We start from the raw sequence: 18,159 nt of genomic DNA, 5'->3' as shown, positions 1-18,159 counted from the left end.
TTCACATTAGATATGTGTGGTTGTCATGCAAAGTTAGGCAAAATCCAATTTCAACTTGAACCCTGGCCCCCAAAACAGATGGAGGAACGGTGCCTCGGAATCAGATTTTTAATCAACCCTGCCCGCTTGTAAGTGGACTTAAGTCTGCAATTATGCACCCTGACCAAATTAAAAGTCGGATCAATTCTCCGGTTTTTGAAAATCCCCCACAATGATTTTTTTATAAAAAGGAAAAATGGTTGCGTCTCGTCATCTGCCGTTGTGTTTTTTTTAATCTCTTCCTCTTTCTCTCTCTTTCCTCCTCGCACCACAGGTTCCTTTCTTCGGACCCCTGTTCAACGGCGCCATTGTGACGGGCGCACTGCTGCCCAGTGTGGTGCGGGCCACCTGTATCAACGCCAGCAGGGCTGTCAAGTCCCGGCTCACTCTCTACCAGAGCTTGTATCCTTCTGCGTCCCGGGGCGTCCCGTCGTGGGGCTTTGGGGCCACTGGCTGGAGCGTGGTGGGGGGGAAAGAGGGATGTTGTTTGGACCCTCTGCCACCCTAGCTCAGGGACTCGGTGGAAAATGTCCATGTGCCTATTCTGATTCCACACGGTTTCTGCATGGTTTTGTAGCATCTTCATTCCAGGTTCAGAAATGTCCCATTATTACAAGTAAAGTAAAAAATGAAAAGTTTGAGGGCTGATATTTAATGTATATTTATATATATAAATATACATAAATATACATTTGGCTTTCCGGTTGGACACTGTCACACACGTTGTGGTGCGACCAATCTCTGGACATGTGGCCGGCGTATCATGTAGGCCAGGGTGCACGGCTGAATGCTGACACTGATTATTACGGGCTGGCTCATTTACATACAGCTATCGGAGCAAGCCTGGAGTAACATGCACTGGGCTGTTTCTTTTGGCTCCTTTTTAGACGGGCGGGGGGGGAGTGGTGGTGGTGGTTGGGCGAGAAGCACTGATAATGTGTCATCATCCATCATTGATGTTTTATGAAACAGACTATGCATCGCTGAAATGCTAACGGCATGCGTCGACACACACACACGCACACACACACACACACACACACACACACACACACACACACACATCCCTCCACTGGCCCATCCAGCCCTGTGCTGTTAAACGCCTGACTCCAGCTGTAGTTGTCAGTTGGTTTAAAGGGAGCGTAATCACCAATGGAGATGAATTAGCATGTGAATGCCAGGAGCACCAGGGCGGGGGAGGGTTGGTGGGGTGTGGGTCGAGGCAGGGAGGGAGGGAGGGAGGGAGAGAGAGGAAAAAGGGGAGGGAGGGCGGGGGGCTTTCCCCTGGAGGGAGAAACCTGATCTCCCATAATGCCCCTGCTCCTCCTTGGACAGCATGTACAGCACCGCCTCATCCGAACCACACTGCCACACGGCCGTTTCTATAGAAACCAAGCTCCCTCCTCCCTCCCACAAGGAGTTTCCATTTGGCCGCGTGACGAGCAACCATTGTTGTGAGGACAGTACCACACTGTGAGTTTACCAAGAGTTGTAAGATTGTGGGTGAACAGTGGTTTGCCGGACCTGTATCTCTGATCACAGATCTACATATACCTTATTTACAACGGTTGTTCTTTAATATGGATTTTGAGTCCCGTTAAGAATCTCTGTTTTCAACAGAGACCTGAATTTGGTTGGGTCTAGACTTCATCATTGTTTACCTTTGCTCTCTGTCTTACACTTGTGATTGTGTGTGCCTGTGCGTGTGTGAGCATTAGCATCTAGGCCTGTGTGTGTGTCTGTGTGTGTGCGTTTTTTGAAAGTACCATCACTCCTGGGCCCTACAGCCCCCAGCCCCCCACCTCCTATATGGGACTCTGCCTGTGTGTCCCTCGAGGCGTTCTGAGTGACAGATGTCTGTTACCCGACGCCAAGTGTATAACCCCAGGGGAAGGGGGGGTGGTGTAAAGGCTTGCTTGCCTGCTACTGAGAGCCTTTGGGTTGGACAATTGGAATGGGGGGGGGGCTCTGTATTCAATGCGGTTCTGCGGTCCTGGCTGGTGGCAGGGCCGCGAGCCACGCTAATAGAGCCTTACCTGGCATTCCTCGGCATCAGGCGGCACAGGGAGGAGATCTGTGAGAGGAGATAAGTCCCAGGCTCTGGAGAACTGCCTCTGATAGGCTGCCAACCTGCCCGCCATCCCCGTCCCATGTGCAGACACACACAAACGCACGACAGACGCACGCACGCACACACTGATACACACACAGACGCGTGCATGCACACGCACACTCTCACTGATGCACGCGCAAACACGCACTGATACAAACACATGCGCGCACAGATACAAACACAAACACACACACACACCCGCTCGCATACGCTGGAGATAAATGGACACGCTGAGCTGAGCCCACTGCCAGCACGGGTGTCAGGCTGTCTGTCTGTCTGTCTGTCTGCGGGCTCCTTGGCTGGAGGGGCCGGGGGGAGGGGAGATGAATGTCCGCATGAGGGAATGCCCACAGCAGCCTGGGGGGCGTTTAGCGTTTTTTGTCTTTTCCCTCGCAAAAACACACCGGCCGAGTCCCGACAGGGGCGTTGGGCGGTGTTGAGGCACCGCTGTTGTGTAGCCGGTTCCCCGAGAGGCTGAGGAGTCGCTGAGGCGCCCTTGATGACTCAGCTTAGCGTGTTATTCCAGGAGCGGCGTCGCGGCCGAGCAGAGAGGGACGGAGTCACGTCTGGCCTGCAGGTGCACGCCCACGGGTTCCTCTTCAATTTTTTCAATGTGTGGATGCGTGTATGAGCGTGTGTGTGTGTGGCTATGTGTTTGTGTTTGCTTGTGTGTTTTTGTTTGTGTGCGTGTCCATGTTAAACGAAAAAAAAATGTGAAAATCCCCCCCCCTTCACAATGCTCTTGCCATCCGCAATCTGCTCTTGGCCGGCGAGGCCACTCTCCAAGGTAATTAGTTGAATATTTCTTCAAAGAGAGGCTATATGACCCCGGTGTGTCCAGATAAAAGGCCGGCGTGGTGCTGCAGCTCTCCCCCGCTCCGCCGCGGGGCTGGAGAGGGTTCCAGCAGCCTGGCGCAGGCCTAGTGGCAGCCCTCCACCTAATTGGATTTGGTATTGAAAAATGACCAGCAGCCACATTGCTCCAGCAACCACACACACAAACACAGGCTTATACCAAGGGCTTTTCAGAAAGAAAGACTTTCTTTCTCTGGCTCTCTCGTGCGCTCGCTCTCTCTCTCTCTCACTCTCTCTTCACCTCTCTTGCGCTCTCTCGCTCTCTCTCTCTCTCTCTCTCTTCACCTCTCTTGCTCTCGCTCGCCCTCTCTTCACCTCTCTTGCTCTCGCTCGCTCTCTCTTCACCTCTCTTGCTCTCGCTCGCTCTCTCTCTGTTCACCTCTTTTGCGCTCTCTCTCTCTCTCTTCACCTCACTCTATCTCTCTTTTGCTCTCTCTCTGAGCCTCGCTCTCTCCGCCTCTCTTGCTGTCTCTCTCCCCCTCTTGCTCACTCTCTCTCTCCATCTCTTGCTCTCTTTCTCTCTATCTTGCTCTCTCAATCTCCTTAACTCCCCCTCTTGTTTTGCTATATCTGTACGTTAGTCTCAAGTCTGTTTTCTTCCTCTACTCCTACTCCCTTTTGGTTAGAATTGCATCCGATCGGTGTGTGTGTGTGTGTGTGTGTGTGTGTGTGTGTGGGTGTGGGTGTGTGTGTGTGTTCCCTAGTCTTGTAGACAGCGGACTCTCTGAGTGCACTCGTAAAGTATCCTCTATAATTAATCAGCCTGATGGGGAGGCCCAGCTGTCCTGGCGTGGTGTGGCTAACTGTATTGTCTGTGTCCATCCTTCAGTGCGTCCTTCAGCTGTGCATTCCCTCATTGTGGCTTTTATGAAGAATAAACAAAGAGGAACTATTCTCAGCAGTGTTCACACTCTCCCCTGGTTGTTTGGGTCGTTTCGTCACATATGACCGCTGTGGGATATCCATCCCTGTATTAAGTGTCGGACCCAGACCGGACGGCTTGTGTTGTGTCCCTGCTGTCCCCGTGTACCCACACCTCCCAATAATGTCCCCATCCATTGGCCAGCTCACCTTTCCCCCTGCTCTGACCAGGCAGTTGTGTTTTGATCCGTCACTCCGTGTAAAGTGGGTTTTTGTAAGGAGAGGAAACGTGTGTGTGTGTGTGTGTGTGTGTGTGTGTGTGTGTGTGTGTGTGTGTGTTGGGTTGCAGCTTCTAATAGGTGAGACAGAGCAGGACTGACCTTGATTTGTAGACGCAGCCTCCCTGCCTGAGAGAATCAATAGCTTTTGCACGCTGCCCTTACTCCCCATCCTTTGCTTCTACACACACACGTACATGTAGCACAAACCGTATCTCCCTCACTCACACACACACAGTCACACAGCCGCAGTCACACACACACACACAGTCACACAGATTCATCTCCAGGCAGCAATCAATAGCTATAATCTGTTTCTGCCAATGGCCAGTCATGCGAGCTAGGCTTTTAGTTGTGTGTGTGTGTGTGTGTGTGTGTGCGCAGCAACAGAAGGCTGTAGGAGAAAGGCCTTATCGTGTCAGAAGAGCCCAGAAAGCTGTCCCCTGAAGTCTGCCATGCCCGCCCCCCTCCCTCTCCGACCCCACCCCTTTGCCTCTACTGAGCATGCCCGCAACCTGGCAGCTCCTTCCAGCATGGTCGGACCGCCCTAAACGGGTTTAAATGTACATTTGAGTGACAGAAAATGCATGCGATTCATTTCTTTGCATTCAGCCCTTTTTATGCTCCTCGCCAGTGGCTGCCCTTCCCAGGCGAGGCCACCATCGCTGTGTGAAGCCGTACAGGCCGCGTTCTCACACCCCCGCAGAGCTGCTTAATATTCCGGATCTTGGTCAGGGCAACAGCGTGTGTGTGATTATTGTTTTCTGCATGTATATATACAATAAGCTGCAATACCTATGGGGAGAAGGAAGTGTGTGTGTGTGTGTGTGTGTGTGTGTGTGTGTGTGTGTGTGTGTGTGCGCGCGCTCGCGCTCGCCCGCCCCATAGGGTGTCATGAATAGGCTCTGCCATGTTACTGTTGTCTCGCTTGCATTATTTAGCATGGCTGATAGGTCTAATTTGCCAGCTGTTGTACAATAACTGTCAGCACTCTCATGGATAACACTCAGTGGCCCGTAGCGCCGCGGCGACACCCAGGGCTCGGTCGAGCGCAGTGTGATGCCCAGCCAATCAGTATCTCGCCGAGGAGGGGGGGGGCGGGCGGGGGCTGTGTCTGCTGGGATGAACCTTAACTAGCCAACTTCCTCTTTATGGAAAACCCTTTAAGGGGAGTCGCCCAAAAGTGTTTTTTTTTTTTTTTTTTTCTCTCCCTCCACGGGAAGGCAAGGGATGGCGAGGAGGAGAGGCTGGGGCGCGGGTCCCCTTGGTGCGTCGCAGCGTCTCTGCTTGGTGTCCCTTCACCACGGCGAAGCGGCCCTGAGGATGTGGGTCAACGGGGCGGGGGGAGGCTTGGGTCTGCCTCAGAGGTGTCGGAGGTCTGCCACCGTCGACTGGACGTGGAACGGCAGTGGCTTTGATGGAGGGAGTGGTCTTGCGCAGGACTGAGAAAAGGGGCTGCAAGGACTGGGGTTGGGGTTGGGGTTGGGGGGGGGGGGGGTCACAAGTTCCCCCACTGAATGTTTTAACCTAATCCCATTATCAGTGTAGCGCACAGCCTTCCTTCGCTTCCCCCCCCGCAGACCCACTCCGTCTCCAGCTGACCAGCTGTTCACGCAGGGCTTCACCACAATGTCCGATGTGTTCAGATCACTGTGAGTACCCCCCCCATTCACCACACACACACACACACACACACACACACACACACACACACACACACTCGGAACCCATGCACAAGCAGAGTAATGGACAGCTCCACTTCTGGGGGCTCTGTGTGGGGGGGGGGGGGGATTTTGAGTTGTAGTCAAGGGAGTTAATGGTGTGTGTGTGTGTGTGTGTGTGTGTGTGTGTGTAGGGGTGCAAACGGGGAGGAGGAAGAGGGGGGCAGAGGGGGCCTGTCAAACCCAGAGTCCTGACTCAGGAGGCAGTCCAGCTCGGATGGCATATGGTGTCTAGCTTCATACAAAAGTATTGTTACCCCCCCCCTCCCCACCCTCTCTCTCTTTCTCTTCTCTCTCTCTCTCTCTCTCTCTCTCTCTCTCTCTCTCTCTCTCTCTCTCTCTCTCTCTCTCTCTCTCCCCCTGTCTCTTTCTCTCCGTCCTGCTCCACCCACCCACTCTTTCTCCCCTCCCCTGCTGCTAATGCAGAATGACTCATAGCATTACTCTTTTTTTTCTACTATCCCCCTTACCCCCCCCCTGCCTCTTCCCTTCTCCCATTCCTCCTCCTCCTCCTCCTCCTCCTCCTCCTCTCCCCACCCGGCCTGTAACAAAAGGCGTTCCCAGTGCACTGAAAGCCCTGGGGGCGGCGGCCAGCCTGTGCTGGAAAGCTTTGAGCGGCGTGGGGGCCGGGCCCCCCTCTTAAACACAGGTAGAGCAGGCGTGGAAGCAGACGGCTGACAGCAGGGACCCTAGGCCCCGCCTGGAACACGCACGCACACACACACACACACTGTCGGTGTTAAACTGGTGTGTGTGTGTGTGTGTGTGTGTGTGTGTTTGCTTCCTCGTTTCTGTGTGCGTCTTTGTATTGTAAATGCCTTGGGCAGAGAGGAGAATACCTGTTTGTGTATGTGCATGTGGGCATTGTGCCGGCCGTGTGCGTCTGAGGCAGGCCGAGCCATCTTTGTTCATCTTTAGCTTCCGACGCAGATGCTGCCCTCTGCATTGCACGCTGGAATTCGCCCCTCACACACAGCAAACATGATCCTGTTTTTCCCCTCTCAGCCATGGAGAGGGAGAAAAAAAGATATACGCTTCGCAAGATCACCCCAAAGTCAAGATATTTGTCACCATATGCTGCTCTCCCATATGCTGGGCTGAACAGAACATGTCTGTACACGTTAGAAAAAACACACACAAAAAAAAAAGGTCTTCATAAATAAATAAAATGGCGTAGCATTTGCGGCCACTCTGTGTAGTTTCTAACTTGAACCCCGGCCCCCTGCCCCCTTCTGTGCGTGCTCCGTCTGTTGAGCCTCCGTGCCTGGCATCTGTCAGTCCCCGCAAAAACAAAGGCCACCCTGACAGCTTGGCTTGTTGCTGTTGCGCTTGTTGGCAAGAGTGTGTCAGGTAGCATTACTTGATTAACCTAAAGTGCCTCAAATGCACGTATAACACGCATTTAAGTATCATTTAGACCCCGATGAACGAGGTTAGCGCAGCAGCGAGGGTGACGAACCAGACACGATGCATACGAATACTGATCGGAGCCATAAGCACGAGCAGCATAGGTATGTTGACAGCAAGAGCTCGGTGCCGCTGAAATGGGTAATTTTTTAATTTGAGGGATAATTGGTTGAGGTCATGTGGTGACTCACTGCTGTCGTTATGCCAGCCTACACCTGTTATTAAAGTCCTCAGTGCAAAACGGTCGAAAAACGGTTGTTTTTCCACCTTGTTTACTGGCCTCTGAAAAGATAGATCCTCTTGAGCTGTTTTCAGGCGCTGTTAGTCACTGTCAGGTGGACAGATTATACAATACATTTTTATTATTCAAATCCTATTGATTCAGTTTTGAGTGTTTTGGGTAAATTAAATAAAACAAAATTGAAAAAGTAAATTGAATCCTAACCTGGAAATGTTGAACAGTGATACATCACCGTTCTACGAATGCACTAGGAAAGGTCATTCTATAAAAACAAAGAACAACAGCAGGTGAACCATCAATACAGAAATGAACCAATAACTAAACGCATGCAGTGACTTGTGTTGCCTCTGCACCACCCAGCCGTCCATCACCCATATCTCCCCCTGACCCCAGTGACAGCCATGGTCTAGCTGTCAGCCCGCCCTCCCTGCTGCGACGTGCCTCTGTCGTGGACAGCGCTGAAGTGATGGCTCTTTAAGTGAGTGTGTGTGGGTGTGGGTGTGGAGAAAAGAAAAACTCCCGTCTTTCTGCTCCACCCCAAACTCGCACGCACACACTCACATACAAACACATGCACACAAACAAACACGCATACAAATAACCACACACACACACACACACACACACATACACACACACATAATGGGTGTGTGCACATTGATTAGTTGTGTTTTGTTTCCCCCGCTCTCTTTTGTCTTTGGGGTTCTTGAAGGGAGGGTTAATGAGCATTTCTGGCACACTAGAGCACTTGGAAATCCCAGGATAAATGGGAATAATTCTGTTTTGTTTTGCAATAGGCTTGGCAGCGCTGCGGAGCCTCATGCCCAGCGTGCGTGTGCGAGTGAGCGAGGGTAGAATATGTGGGTTTGTTTTGCCACGGCTGAATGGGCGAGGGTGGGGGCGACGTAGCAGCTTCTCAGTGCTGCCGGGTCCGTCGTTGCTCTTCAGAATGAGGGAACCTGGAGCGCTCTAACAGTTGGTCCCTCCCCGTTCAACTTCCAGCCGTCTCAGCAAAACCCTTTTCCTCCTTCAAGTTGTCCCCCCCTTCTCCTCCTCCTTGGCCGTGCTAATTCTCTGTGTGTGTCTCTGTGTCTCTGTCTGTGTTACCGCCTCCCTCTATCGCTCTCTTGTCGCGAGTCAACGGACGGCCCTTTGTCCAGCCCACGCCGCCGCCGCCGCCGTTTTTCTGTTTCTGTGCTTTTATCCGACTGCTAATCGGCATTGGTCGTGTGCCTGTGTTGGGAGACCGTATTTCACGGCCGGCTCCCCTTTGTTTGGCCCACCGTCCCCGATAAGAATCCCCATGCTAGGACCTCTCTGATATTGAAATCGGACAGCGGCGTGGAAAGACCCTTCAATCATCCATTATCTGTGCTCCAGTGATTACCATTCAATCTCCCGGCCCTGGGCTCCTCATCAGTGGCTCCCCTGAACAGAGCCCCCACCCCCCACCCCCCGATGCTGTTTCACATTCAAGCATATCCACAGATATTTCTGATGCCGGCCGGAGACGGTGTTGAATGCTGCTGGGAAATGTCATCAAAATGTCACTCAGCGCTTTCCCCTGGAATCTCTCGCCGTCTGATGTGGCCTGAGGTTTAGGGGGGACTCCTTTGTAGAGGACACCTTGTGACATTATTGGTTTCTTTGTCCGTAAATGCCCGTTCGTTTTTCCACTTCCTTTTTATGATAATGAGAGGAGAATTTGATTTCCCCCCCCCCCCCCCCCCCCACTCCGTCTACAGAAGGCCATGTTGCTTTTAATGTCACAGACTTAATTGGCTGTTTTTAAGAAGGGAACGGTTGATTATTTATAAGTTGCACGTTAATGTCTCTTTAAACAGTTCAAAGGCAGTGGCTGCTCCTTCTCTGGCCCGTGTCCATTGTCCTCCCCTTTAAAGGGCCCCCTTGTGCCCACTGCAGCATTTGCATTTTTGCACTAAATGGAATTTTATGCATTGAGAGGCAGGGCGAAACAAAGCCATAACAAAAACAAAAACACACTGAAGTGTGCATCGCTGCGCATTGTGCGCTCCTTCTTGCAGAACGCACCCCTTTGATGTGTTAATGCTGATAGTCTGTGTTCCATTGTCAAGTGGCGGTCGAGGCTGGACGAGGAGCACTAAGGAACACTGGCTCAGGTCTGTGTGTCTGTCCAGCGTCAGCGAGCGGATGCGCTCCGCGACGATCGCCCGTTTGATGTCTGGAGAAGGGAAAAAGAAAAAGTGTTTTTTTAGAAACTGGCAACTATTTACAGCAGATGCCCCCCCCCCCCCCCCCCCTTTAATCAGCTCAAGACATGTAACCCTCTTAGCGCGGCGGCTTTGAGCCACCATATCATAACATTAGAGTTAGCGTCCAGTCACATGTGATTAGCGTCTCTCGCTGTGTTTGTTCATTTATTTTTCCCCTTTTTTTTTTTTGCAGTTTCTTCTCGTTTGCTGCTTGAATCGCTGGACACTCTTTGTCCGCGAGCTGCACTTGTCCTAGCGAGCTGGGGTGGGTTGAATTTAATATTTTTTAACGGCTCCCACCAGCTTTTGTTTTTATGTGGTGTGCACACCTTCATTAGCTATGTATAGCCTCTAATTACTATTGATGAGACTGCAGCAGATTTGGGTACAAATCTATAGCTTTTGTTATTCTAATGAACATTATTTACCCTCAGATCTCCCAGCCAGGGGGCTTTGGAATGGGGGGCATTGTGCGCTCTGATATAGCCAGGGCCGCTCCAACTACTCCCACTTGTTTTTGTATCTGCCGACTTTGACAAAATCCAGTCCCTCTCCCCGCTGCCGCCCCCCCCCCCATGCTAACCCCCCGTGCCCCCCCCACTTCCATTGTCACCCGTCTGCCTGGATGTATAGCACTTCCCGCTCCTCCATCTGTTTTTGTGCGGCCATGAAAAGGCTCCATTATAATCTGCAGGATGCACAGTGGGCGTGCCGTCGGGCGGCGGCGCTGGCCAATCGGGCGCCGAGCCTCGGAACCTCAGGCCGCAAATCTGAGGGGCCCTTAGACGTCAGCCCCGGTCCACCCGCCATTTGATTATGTGGGCTCCCCTCTCCAAGTTTGAACAATTTGAGGCAAGTCGAACGTGTTTTTTAAGAACAACATTGTCTCCGTCCCAGGCGTTCTCCGTGAAAGCTTGGCAGGCTGAATGGGGGTTCCATGCAGGCCCATTGGGCAACGGCAGGCTCCTGATTAACCCTGGAGTGACTAGATAATGTCATTGAAGGAGGGCCACCTGGCCATGAGACTGTACAGTCAGCTGCTTCTGAAGGACCAGAATGGGAGACGACCAGGTGTTGGGCTGCAGCCCCCCTAATTGTTGCCATGTAATAGCCTGCTTCACTGCACAATACAGCCCCGGGGCGAGGATTAGGAAAAAGCTGTTGCCAACACATAAGTCTATTTTCTTTCTTGCCTATGGTTGTGCAAGGGGCGAGTGTCTCTCTCTCCCCCTCTCTCTCTCTTCTCTCTTGCTCTCTATCTGTGTGTGTGTGTGTGTGTGTGTGTGTGTGTGTGTGTGTGTGTGTGTGTGTGTGTGTGTGTGTGTGTGTGTGTGTGTGTGTGTGTGATTAAATATTCCCTTTTGTCATTGTTGAGATCCCTTGTGATAATTCAGGTAGAGGGAGCGGTGCCCCCAGTCTGAGGGCATCTCCCAGCCCCCTCAACCAGCCCATCTCACCTCCCCCGAGGCCTGTTCCACCACCATAAGCCCCCTATCAGGGAAAATGGAAGCCTGAGACGTGAGAAAAACAGGAAGAGATAAGAAGAAATTAATGGCAGGCAGGAAATGACATTAAAACCGCTGTTACTATTTCCTTGGCTGATGGCGCCCCCCCTTTCCCAGGGCTTCTCCCGGGGAGTGGAGAATCAATCTGTTTGAAACCAAGAACAGGGAGGAGAGAATAATCTTGTGGCAGTCATCTCTGCGTCCGTCATGAGCCACAGTCATTTATTGCCGGCGCACTCCGCCAACATGCAGCTATTCAGTCATCATTTTAATTTCCAGCGTATGGGCGAATTCATCTGGAGGACAAATTGGCCCAACAGTGCTCTCTGCATATGTAATTTTAGGATAAGAGCTCGGTCTTTATGAGGCGCATAATGGATTTGATTGAAATATGACTAAAATGTGGTTCTGAGGGCAAATGAATACACGATGGCCCCCTTGGAAACTAACCTTCTGTCCCGTCCCCGTCCCCGTCCCCCCACGAGCATTCAGGGCCACGGTGGTCATACATAACCCTGCATTCATCATTAGCATTCTCGCCAAATGCCTGGCCTTCCTGCCTACGGCCAGACAACTTAATTGGAGCGATGAGACTGATGAACAAGAGGAAGTGTCGGCCCTACGTCTCCGCCTGGCGAGGTTGATAGAGACGCCATGTCTTTTCCCTGTGCGCCCCCGCTCTTATTCTGCCCTCGCATGCGGCAGGGAGTATCATTAAAATTGCAGAGGCCATGGCCCGTTTAGCTTAAATATTTAATTAGTGCTTGTCTGGTAAGTGTTAACATAGGGTTAAAAAAAAAAAAATCAGGGGACGGCTTTCAGCCTGACTTGGCTTTGCTCCTCTGGCGATTATGGTGTCAAGAGTGTATTGTACAGTGTAAAACGGTCTGTAGTTGAACTTGCTCTGCTTGAGCTATGCAGGTTGATGTGAAAACTAGATATGCGAAAGATTGATGACATCATCCCTTGTTCGATCGATTGAATGGATATTCATTATCAGTAAACCTTGGCTTTGCTGTTAAACTCTGGATGGTCGGCTTCATGTCTGATATTCACAAATTGATCGATTAAACCATTAACTTAATCGGTACTTAATTGATAGTGGCAAACAGAGACCAATAAAGACAATGTATTAACCCAGATTATCTACATCCAGCGTGAGACTGGTCTAGTCTTCCTGGCCAACAGAGCGAGCCGAGCAGAGCGTCTCTGATCCGTAGCACCTAGCCCAGCCACACCAGCGTATCTGTTAATCTTCATCCCTCGGCAGCCTTTTGTGGCTCATCGTATTATGACTTTCTGTTAATGCGCAGCAGAGAGGACTGGCTGACTGTAAAGGGTTCTGTGTTTGATTAATCATGTCTGTCCATTGTGCTTCACATCTGAGGCCGCGCCGTTAGTGCTCATCAATGGAGACAGGGGCTCCTTTGAAAGGGAGATCGGTACCAGGCCCAACGCTCAACAGCACACACCCCCCCCCCCTCCAGGGTCCTTAATTACATTCATGTTTCAGCGACTGAATCACGCCGCAACAAATTGTATTTTTCTGATCTTACCGGTAAGGAATTTAGTTTGACGGCTCGTTGCTTATATCATCCATAGATGACGCTGTTAACCTACACAAACGACCATTGCAGCGCAGTATGTCTGCTCTATTGCCAACATCGGCCGCGGTGGAGGTGCTGGCCTCGTGATTTGTCGCGAAGTGCCGATCGATATTTAGTGCCCCCCAGGGGAAGGGTGGGCTCCCAGGGGCATGGCATTCGAGGGGGAAATGGGTAACTTCACTTCCACCAGTCGCCCCATAAATCTCCAGGTCATGCCAGCCCGGCAGACATTCAAAAAGGTGCGTCTGCAAACCGCCGTCAAACCTGAAATCACTGATGGGCAGGGATGATGTCACAGGTCACAGCGGTGATGTCAGCGCCGTAAATCCCCCTGTCCCCCGCCCGCCCTGTCCCCCCTGTTACTGAATCCCCAGATGGACTGTGTCAGAGGTGGGAACGTGAGACGCTGGTACTTGGTGGAGTGGGGGCGGGGGGGACTCTCGTGAGGTGTCATTAACCTGGGCTTACAGTCGGACCGGATTGCTTTTGGTGCGCTGGGTGGGGGAGGGGCCGTGAGAACACCTGCTTCCTGAACCTGTTCCTAATTAGGCTACTTGTTATAACTCGGTGAAAAGCCCCTTTGCTAGCGGGGACTGTGTGTATAGGTCTGTGGAGCGCAGCGAACACACACGCACTCTGACGGAACAGGACATACAAACACCCACACTTGTCATTATGGGACCTCGGCACACTCCAAAGCTTGCTATTTTGCTGCTGCATCTGCTGCGAAAAAAAAACGATAATAATGAGACACCAGGGTTTACGTAGCTTCAAAAGTAAATGGAAATGACAGGTATTCACATGCACACACGCACACACACAACCGCACACACATCTTACTTGTGTGCGTTTCCACACTCTGCGTTGCCTCGTCTCTTAAGCCTTCCTGATTGGTTGTTTGTCTTGAAGCTTAATTTATTGCAACACCTGCCACTCCTTCTGGGTCTCCGAGTCTCACAGAGATGGAGTCATTCCTTCTCTTTCTCTTTTTTTTCTGCCAGTTACTTTCCGTCTACCTGTGCCTGTTTCTCCCTCCCTCCCTCGCACTGCTTCTCATAATCACCTCGCACCTCCAAAGCCCTTCCGCTGAGACAGGCTTCACACCCTGGGCCGCGCTGTGACAACAGGTATTGCTGGAACTCACCGCCCGGCCCTCGCGCCAATCAACACCTGTCCTCCTTTCTCCGTCCTTCTTTTACCTCCCTTCTTCCCCTGCTTTCTGTCACTATCTCTATCTTATGCCCCCCCCCTTCCCCCTTCCCCCTTTGCTCGATACAGTTATTTCACTAGTTTTTAGTTTTTTTTCTATGGATCCTCCTATCCATTTCCCGCTCTGTAGATTCGCCATCGTTCGATCTGCCGCCATTTTTCCTTTTTTTCCCCTTGCCATATTGAATGACCACACTTTGAGCACATCACTGACTCCCAGAAACGACAACATCTCCCAGCGATGTCACACCACGCTGCGTTGCATCACTGTCAATAATCACACCATTGGACAGTGGAGTTACCGGGCGGAACGGTGTGCCGTGTCTCTCCATCTCAGACTTTCACTCTTTTCTAGCCTGGACCTCCCGCACTGTATGGGAAGATTTACCACAATCAACACCATCAAAATCCCAACATTTTCTCAATTCATTTACGTTGGTATTTCTTCTTAATAGACGACGCCTCCGAATGCCTTCCCAGTGGATCCATAATCACAGACACATTTGATTTTGGCTTTGGAGGAACATACGAAACCGTGTGCGGTTCAGCTGTAAGCCGACGCCGCTCTCTCACCCAGAACGCAGCGGCCACGCGCCGCAGCCTGCCTCTGCTCGCCTTCGACTCACCTCTCGACGGCACCCCCTAAACCATCCCGCTCTCCCTCCTCCCCTCCCCCGATCCCTTTTTCCTCCCCCTCCTAACTGGCCAATTACGGGCCTGCAGGGAGTCAATGTGGCTGCGAGCTACTCCTGGACTCTTCTGCTCACCAAGGTCAAGCTGATTGGCCCAGGTTAATTGACAGATGTGGGGGCCCGACGGAGGAGAGCCAAGGGGGCGGGAGGGAGGGGGAGGGTTTGGAGAGGGAAGGGGAAAGGGAGTAAGGTGGGTCAAGCACCTAGAGGCACCCTCCACCTCGCCTCTAAACTGTCCCCTCTTCACCAGGAGAGGCTCTCTTTAGCCCGGGCTTCTCCAAACAGGATTAACCTTGGCCGCGGCTCTGAGTGACTGCAGGCAGGAGTGCCTCTCCTGCCGCCTCCCCCCAACCTGCTCCTACCCCGCCCCCCTAGCCCCGCCCTTGCTAATCTTTATGCTTTGGTAGGAACTTTGCAATGAGCGTGTCGATATGTTGTCGATATTATTATCAGTTTATTTTCTATTGTGGATGACATCATGAATGTCATTGAGCTCATCGCCCACATCGCTCCGCCTTCGACCGTGGTTCATGTCTCAATCTGGTCCCCGGTGTTCCTGCGAGACCCCCCCTGGTGGTTCCACGGGGTGCTGGTCCTCCAAGTCCTCCGCAGACCTCTGGGGGCTTTGGAGGGGGCTAAACGTCTAAACCCCAGGACTGGGCTCTGACGCACTGCATGGCTGATCGGCCCCCTGTGAGGACCCCACACTGGGCGGCCCTATCTGCAGATGACTTCAGCCGTGTGTTTGTGTGTATGCATGTGTGTGTGTGTGTGTGTGTGTGTGTTCTCAATTTGCGTCTCCAACGCGAGTGTAGAAACAACGGAGTGTGAGTTATTGGCTAACCCGCCCAACCATCTCATCCACATTTTAGTGTGAATAAATCAACACGCAGTGGGTCCTAGCGGCAGATATATGCAAACACATTTTCCGCTCGCTGAGGGGTTTCTTTGTGTGTGTGTGTGTGTGCTTGTGCGTGTGTGTGTGTGTGTGTGTCGGGGGGGGGGAGTGTACAAAGAGAGTGTGTGAGAGAGTGTGTTGTGCACGGGTCAGGGGGCAGAAGTGGTGTGAAGTCTGCCTGGAGTGGGGGGGCAGGGGGGTGTTGGAGCTGGGGAGCACAAAGGGATGGGACTGGCCGGTGTGGCCGAGGATGCTACTCTCTGGAGAGACACTGGTTCAAGGGTTACGCCAGGCCCTTTTAGGGTGGGTGGGTGGGTGGGTGGGTGGGTGGGTGGGTGTGTGTGGGGGGGGGGCTTTTATGTTTGTATGTGCTGAAATGGCTACTAATTATGCTCATACATTATGTGTGTGTGTGTGTGTTTGGGTAGATGGTGGGTTGGGTGGGTGTGGTGGTTTTGGCGGGGTAACCAGTTGACCAGCATTTTCGCTCTCGAAGTCCCTGTGGAGCAAGACATGGACGAGGAGTAGCAGTTAGAGGTAAAGAGAGAGAGAGAGAGAGAGAGTGGATGAGGACGGGACAGAGGAGCTGTCGGTGGCGGTTGGGGTCCTGTAGGGCTGGAGCAGCCTGCTGATGAAGAGCCATCTGAGGCCTCCATTCACCTTGAACATGGGCCACTGCTGCTGCCCTGACCTTGGCTTTGATCCACAAAGATGCTTGACCCCCACCACTCCCCTATGCCTCCCCTCCCTCCCCCCCCCCCCCCCCGTTTGCTGCCATCTGGACAACACCCACATGCTCGCACACATGCATATGGATGCATAGATGCCCGACCCCACCCCCACCCGTCCCCACACCCCCACACATAGATATGCCGCCCCACGTATGTGGAAGTACGTACGCTGACGTGTGCATACACAAGTGGGATGTTAGTGTTTGTTCCGCCACACACACACACATACACACACACACACACACATTTCTACAAAGAAACATTTCTGCTAGAATTGAACTGAATTCAATTTTGGAAATTGAATTTGTCACCATGTGGGTTTTTTTATTCAACTTGAGGAATAGTTGCCATTACAGCCATGGACTTTGATAACGAACAGACACGCACACACACACACACACACACACACACACACACACACACACTGAACAGCACAAGCATCTTCCACAGTAGCACTTGCAGAGGCAAAATAATGGGACGGGTAACAACCTTTTGGGATTGGGGAAAAGCCTTACCATATGCAAATGTCTTCTCTGGGGGGGTCGGATTGGAATTGCACTCTAATCATTTATTTCCACCACTTGTAGTCTCTGAATTTCATTCAAAATGTTCCGGTCGGTTGGGTCACATCAAAGCAAGCCTTCAGACCACCACCACCACCAGCCCCACCACCACCGGCCCCACCAGCACCACCACCTCTGGACCTGAACAGGAGACACGCTCCGTAGACGGCCCCACCCTCTCTCCCCGCGCTCCCTCTAATGGGAACGCAGCGGCTCGCAGCGCGGCTGCAGGCCCCGTTCTTTCTCAGCAATTCCCAGAGTGGTCTGGAACACGCTCTGGCTGTCTGCTCTCCCTGTTGCTTGGCAGCTGTAAATGACAGTTATCCCACAGCTGAATTGGGCGGTGGTTTATTAGGAGGACCAGGGGAGGGGGTCGGGGGGGGGGGGAAGACAAGGACAAAACATCAACATCATTACCCAGCTCTCCTGTTATCCTGAGGCAGGAGTCTTGATTTGAAGACAAACTGGTGGAGTTTTAGTGCACCAATCCATCGGCCTGATAACAGTGGTTAGGATCAACAGAGTCTGTTGCGTTGTTCAGTGGCTTGATCTCCTCTAGTGGACCAGGGCTTATGGAGGGACGGTGCGGCGATGGCTGCTGATTCACCTTCGGGAGGGAGCAATCTTTGCCATGACTGAACTGAATCTAGAGGAGAAGCGACTTTTGAAGATGCCAGAAGACCCAACTTTTGTTTTGTTTTTCAACCGCCTTCCTGACACTCACTCGCCTAAACCCCCCCCCCCCCCCCCCCACACTCACTGACAAAACAGCCGGGGGGGTAGTGGCTCTCAGAAAAGCGAGTTTGGTGTCAGAGAGTCTGTGTCTGTGTGACATGTTGCCCTAATATGCGCTCCTGAAACGCAGTCCTTTTTCTGCGTCATTGTGCGTTGATTAAGTTACAGTGCATATGCAGGGGGGAACAGGCTGTGCCCGTGGCTTAGTAATTAGAGATGAGCAGGAAGATGAGAGAGAGGGGCGGGGGGGCAGTCAGACCCCCCCTCTCTCTCCTCTCTCCCCCCTGGCGTACATTAGCGCCTGATTTCTGTGCAGCAATTTCTACACACGGATAGCATCGCGCATTTACTTAAGTGAGCTGATTATGGCTGTGCCGTCTCTCCCCCGTCTCCAAAATACCTTTCACCCTCGCCACCCAACCAGCGCAGCCTCCTTTCCACCTCCACCCAGTGCCCACTGCACCGGTTTA

At 52.3% G+C, this 18,159-nt stretch overlaps 1 protein-coding gene across 1 annotated transcript in view; it reads left to right on the top strand.

Annotated features, from left to right (window-relative positions):
- ralgapa2 (Ral GTPase activating protein catalytic subunit alpha 2) overlaps positions 1-18,159 on the top strand; it is a gene marked incomplete at its 3' end in the record, with an annotated part of 91,659 nt that overhangs the window by 70,627 nt on the left and 2,873 nt on the right. The window contains 2 exon segments of the mRNA XM_079752285.1: positions 314-502; positions 13,236-13,251. Of these exon segments, the coding sequence (XP_079608411.1) occupies positions 314-502; positions 13,236-13,251 (205 nt within the window).

The sequence above is a fragment of the Pollachius pollachius genome (genome assembly GCF_949987615.1).
Source record: "Pollachius pollachius genome assembly, chromosome: 15".
Taxonomy (NCBI): Eukaryota; Metazoa; Chordata; class Actinopteri; order Gadiformes; family Gadidae; genus Pollachius; species Pollachius pollachius.
This window is presented reverse-complemented; position numbering and strand designations above follow the sequence as displayed.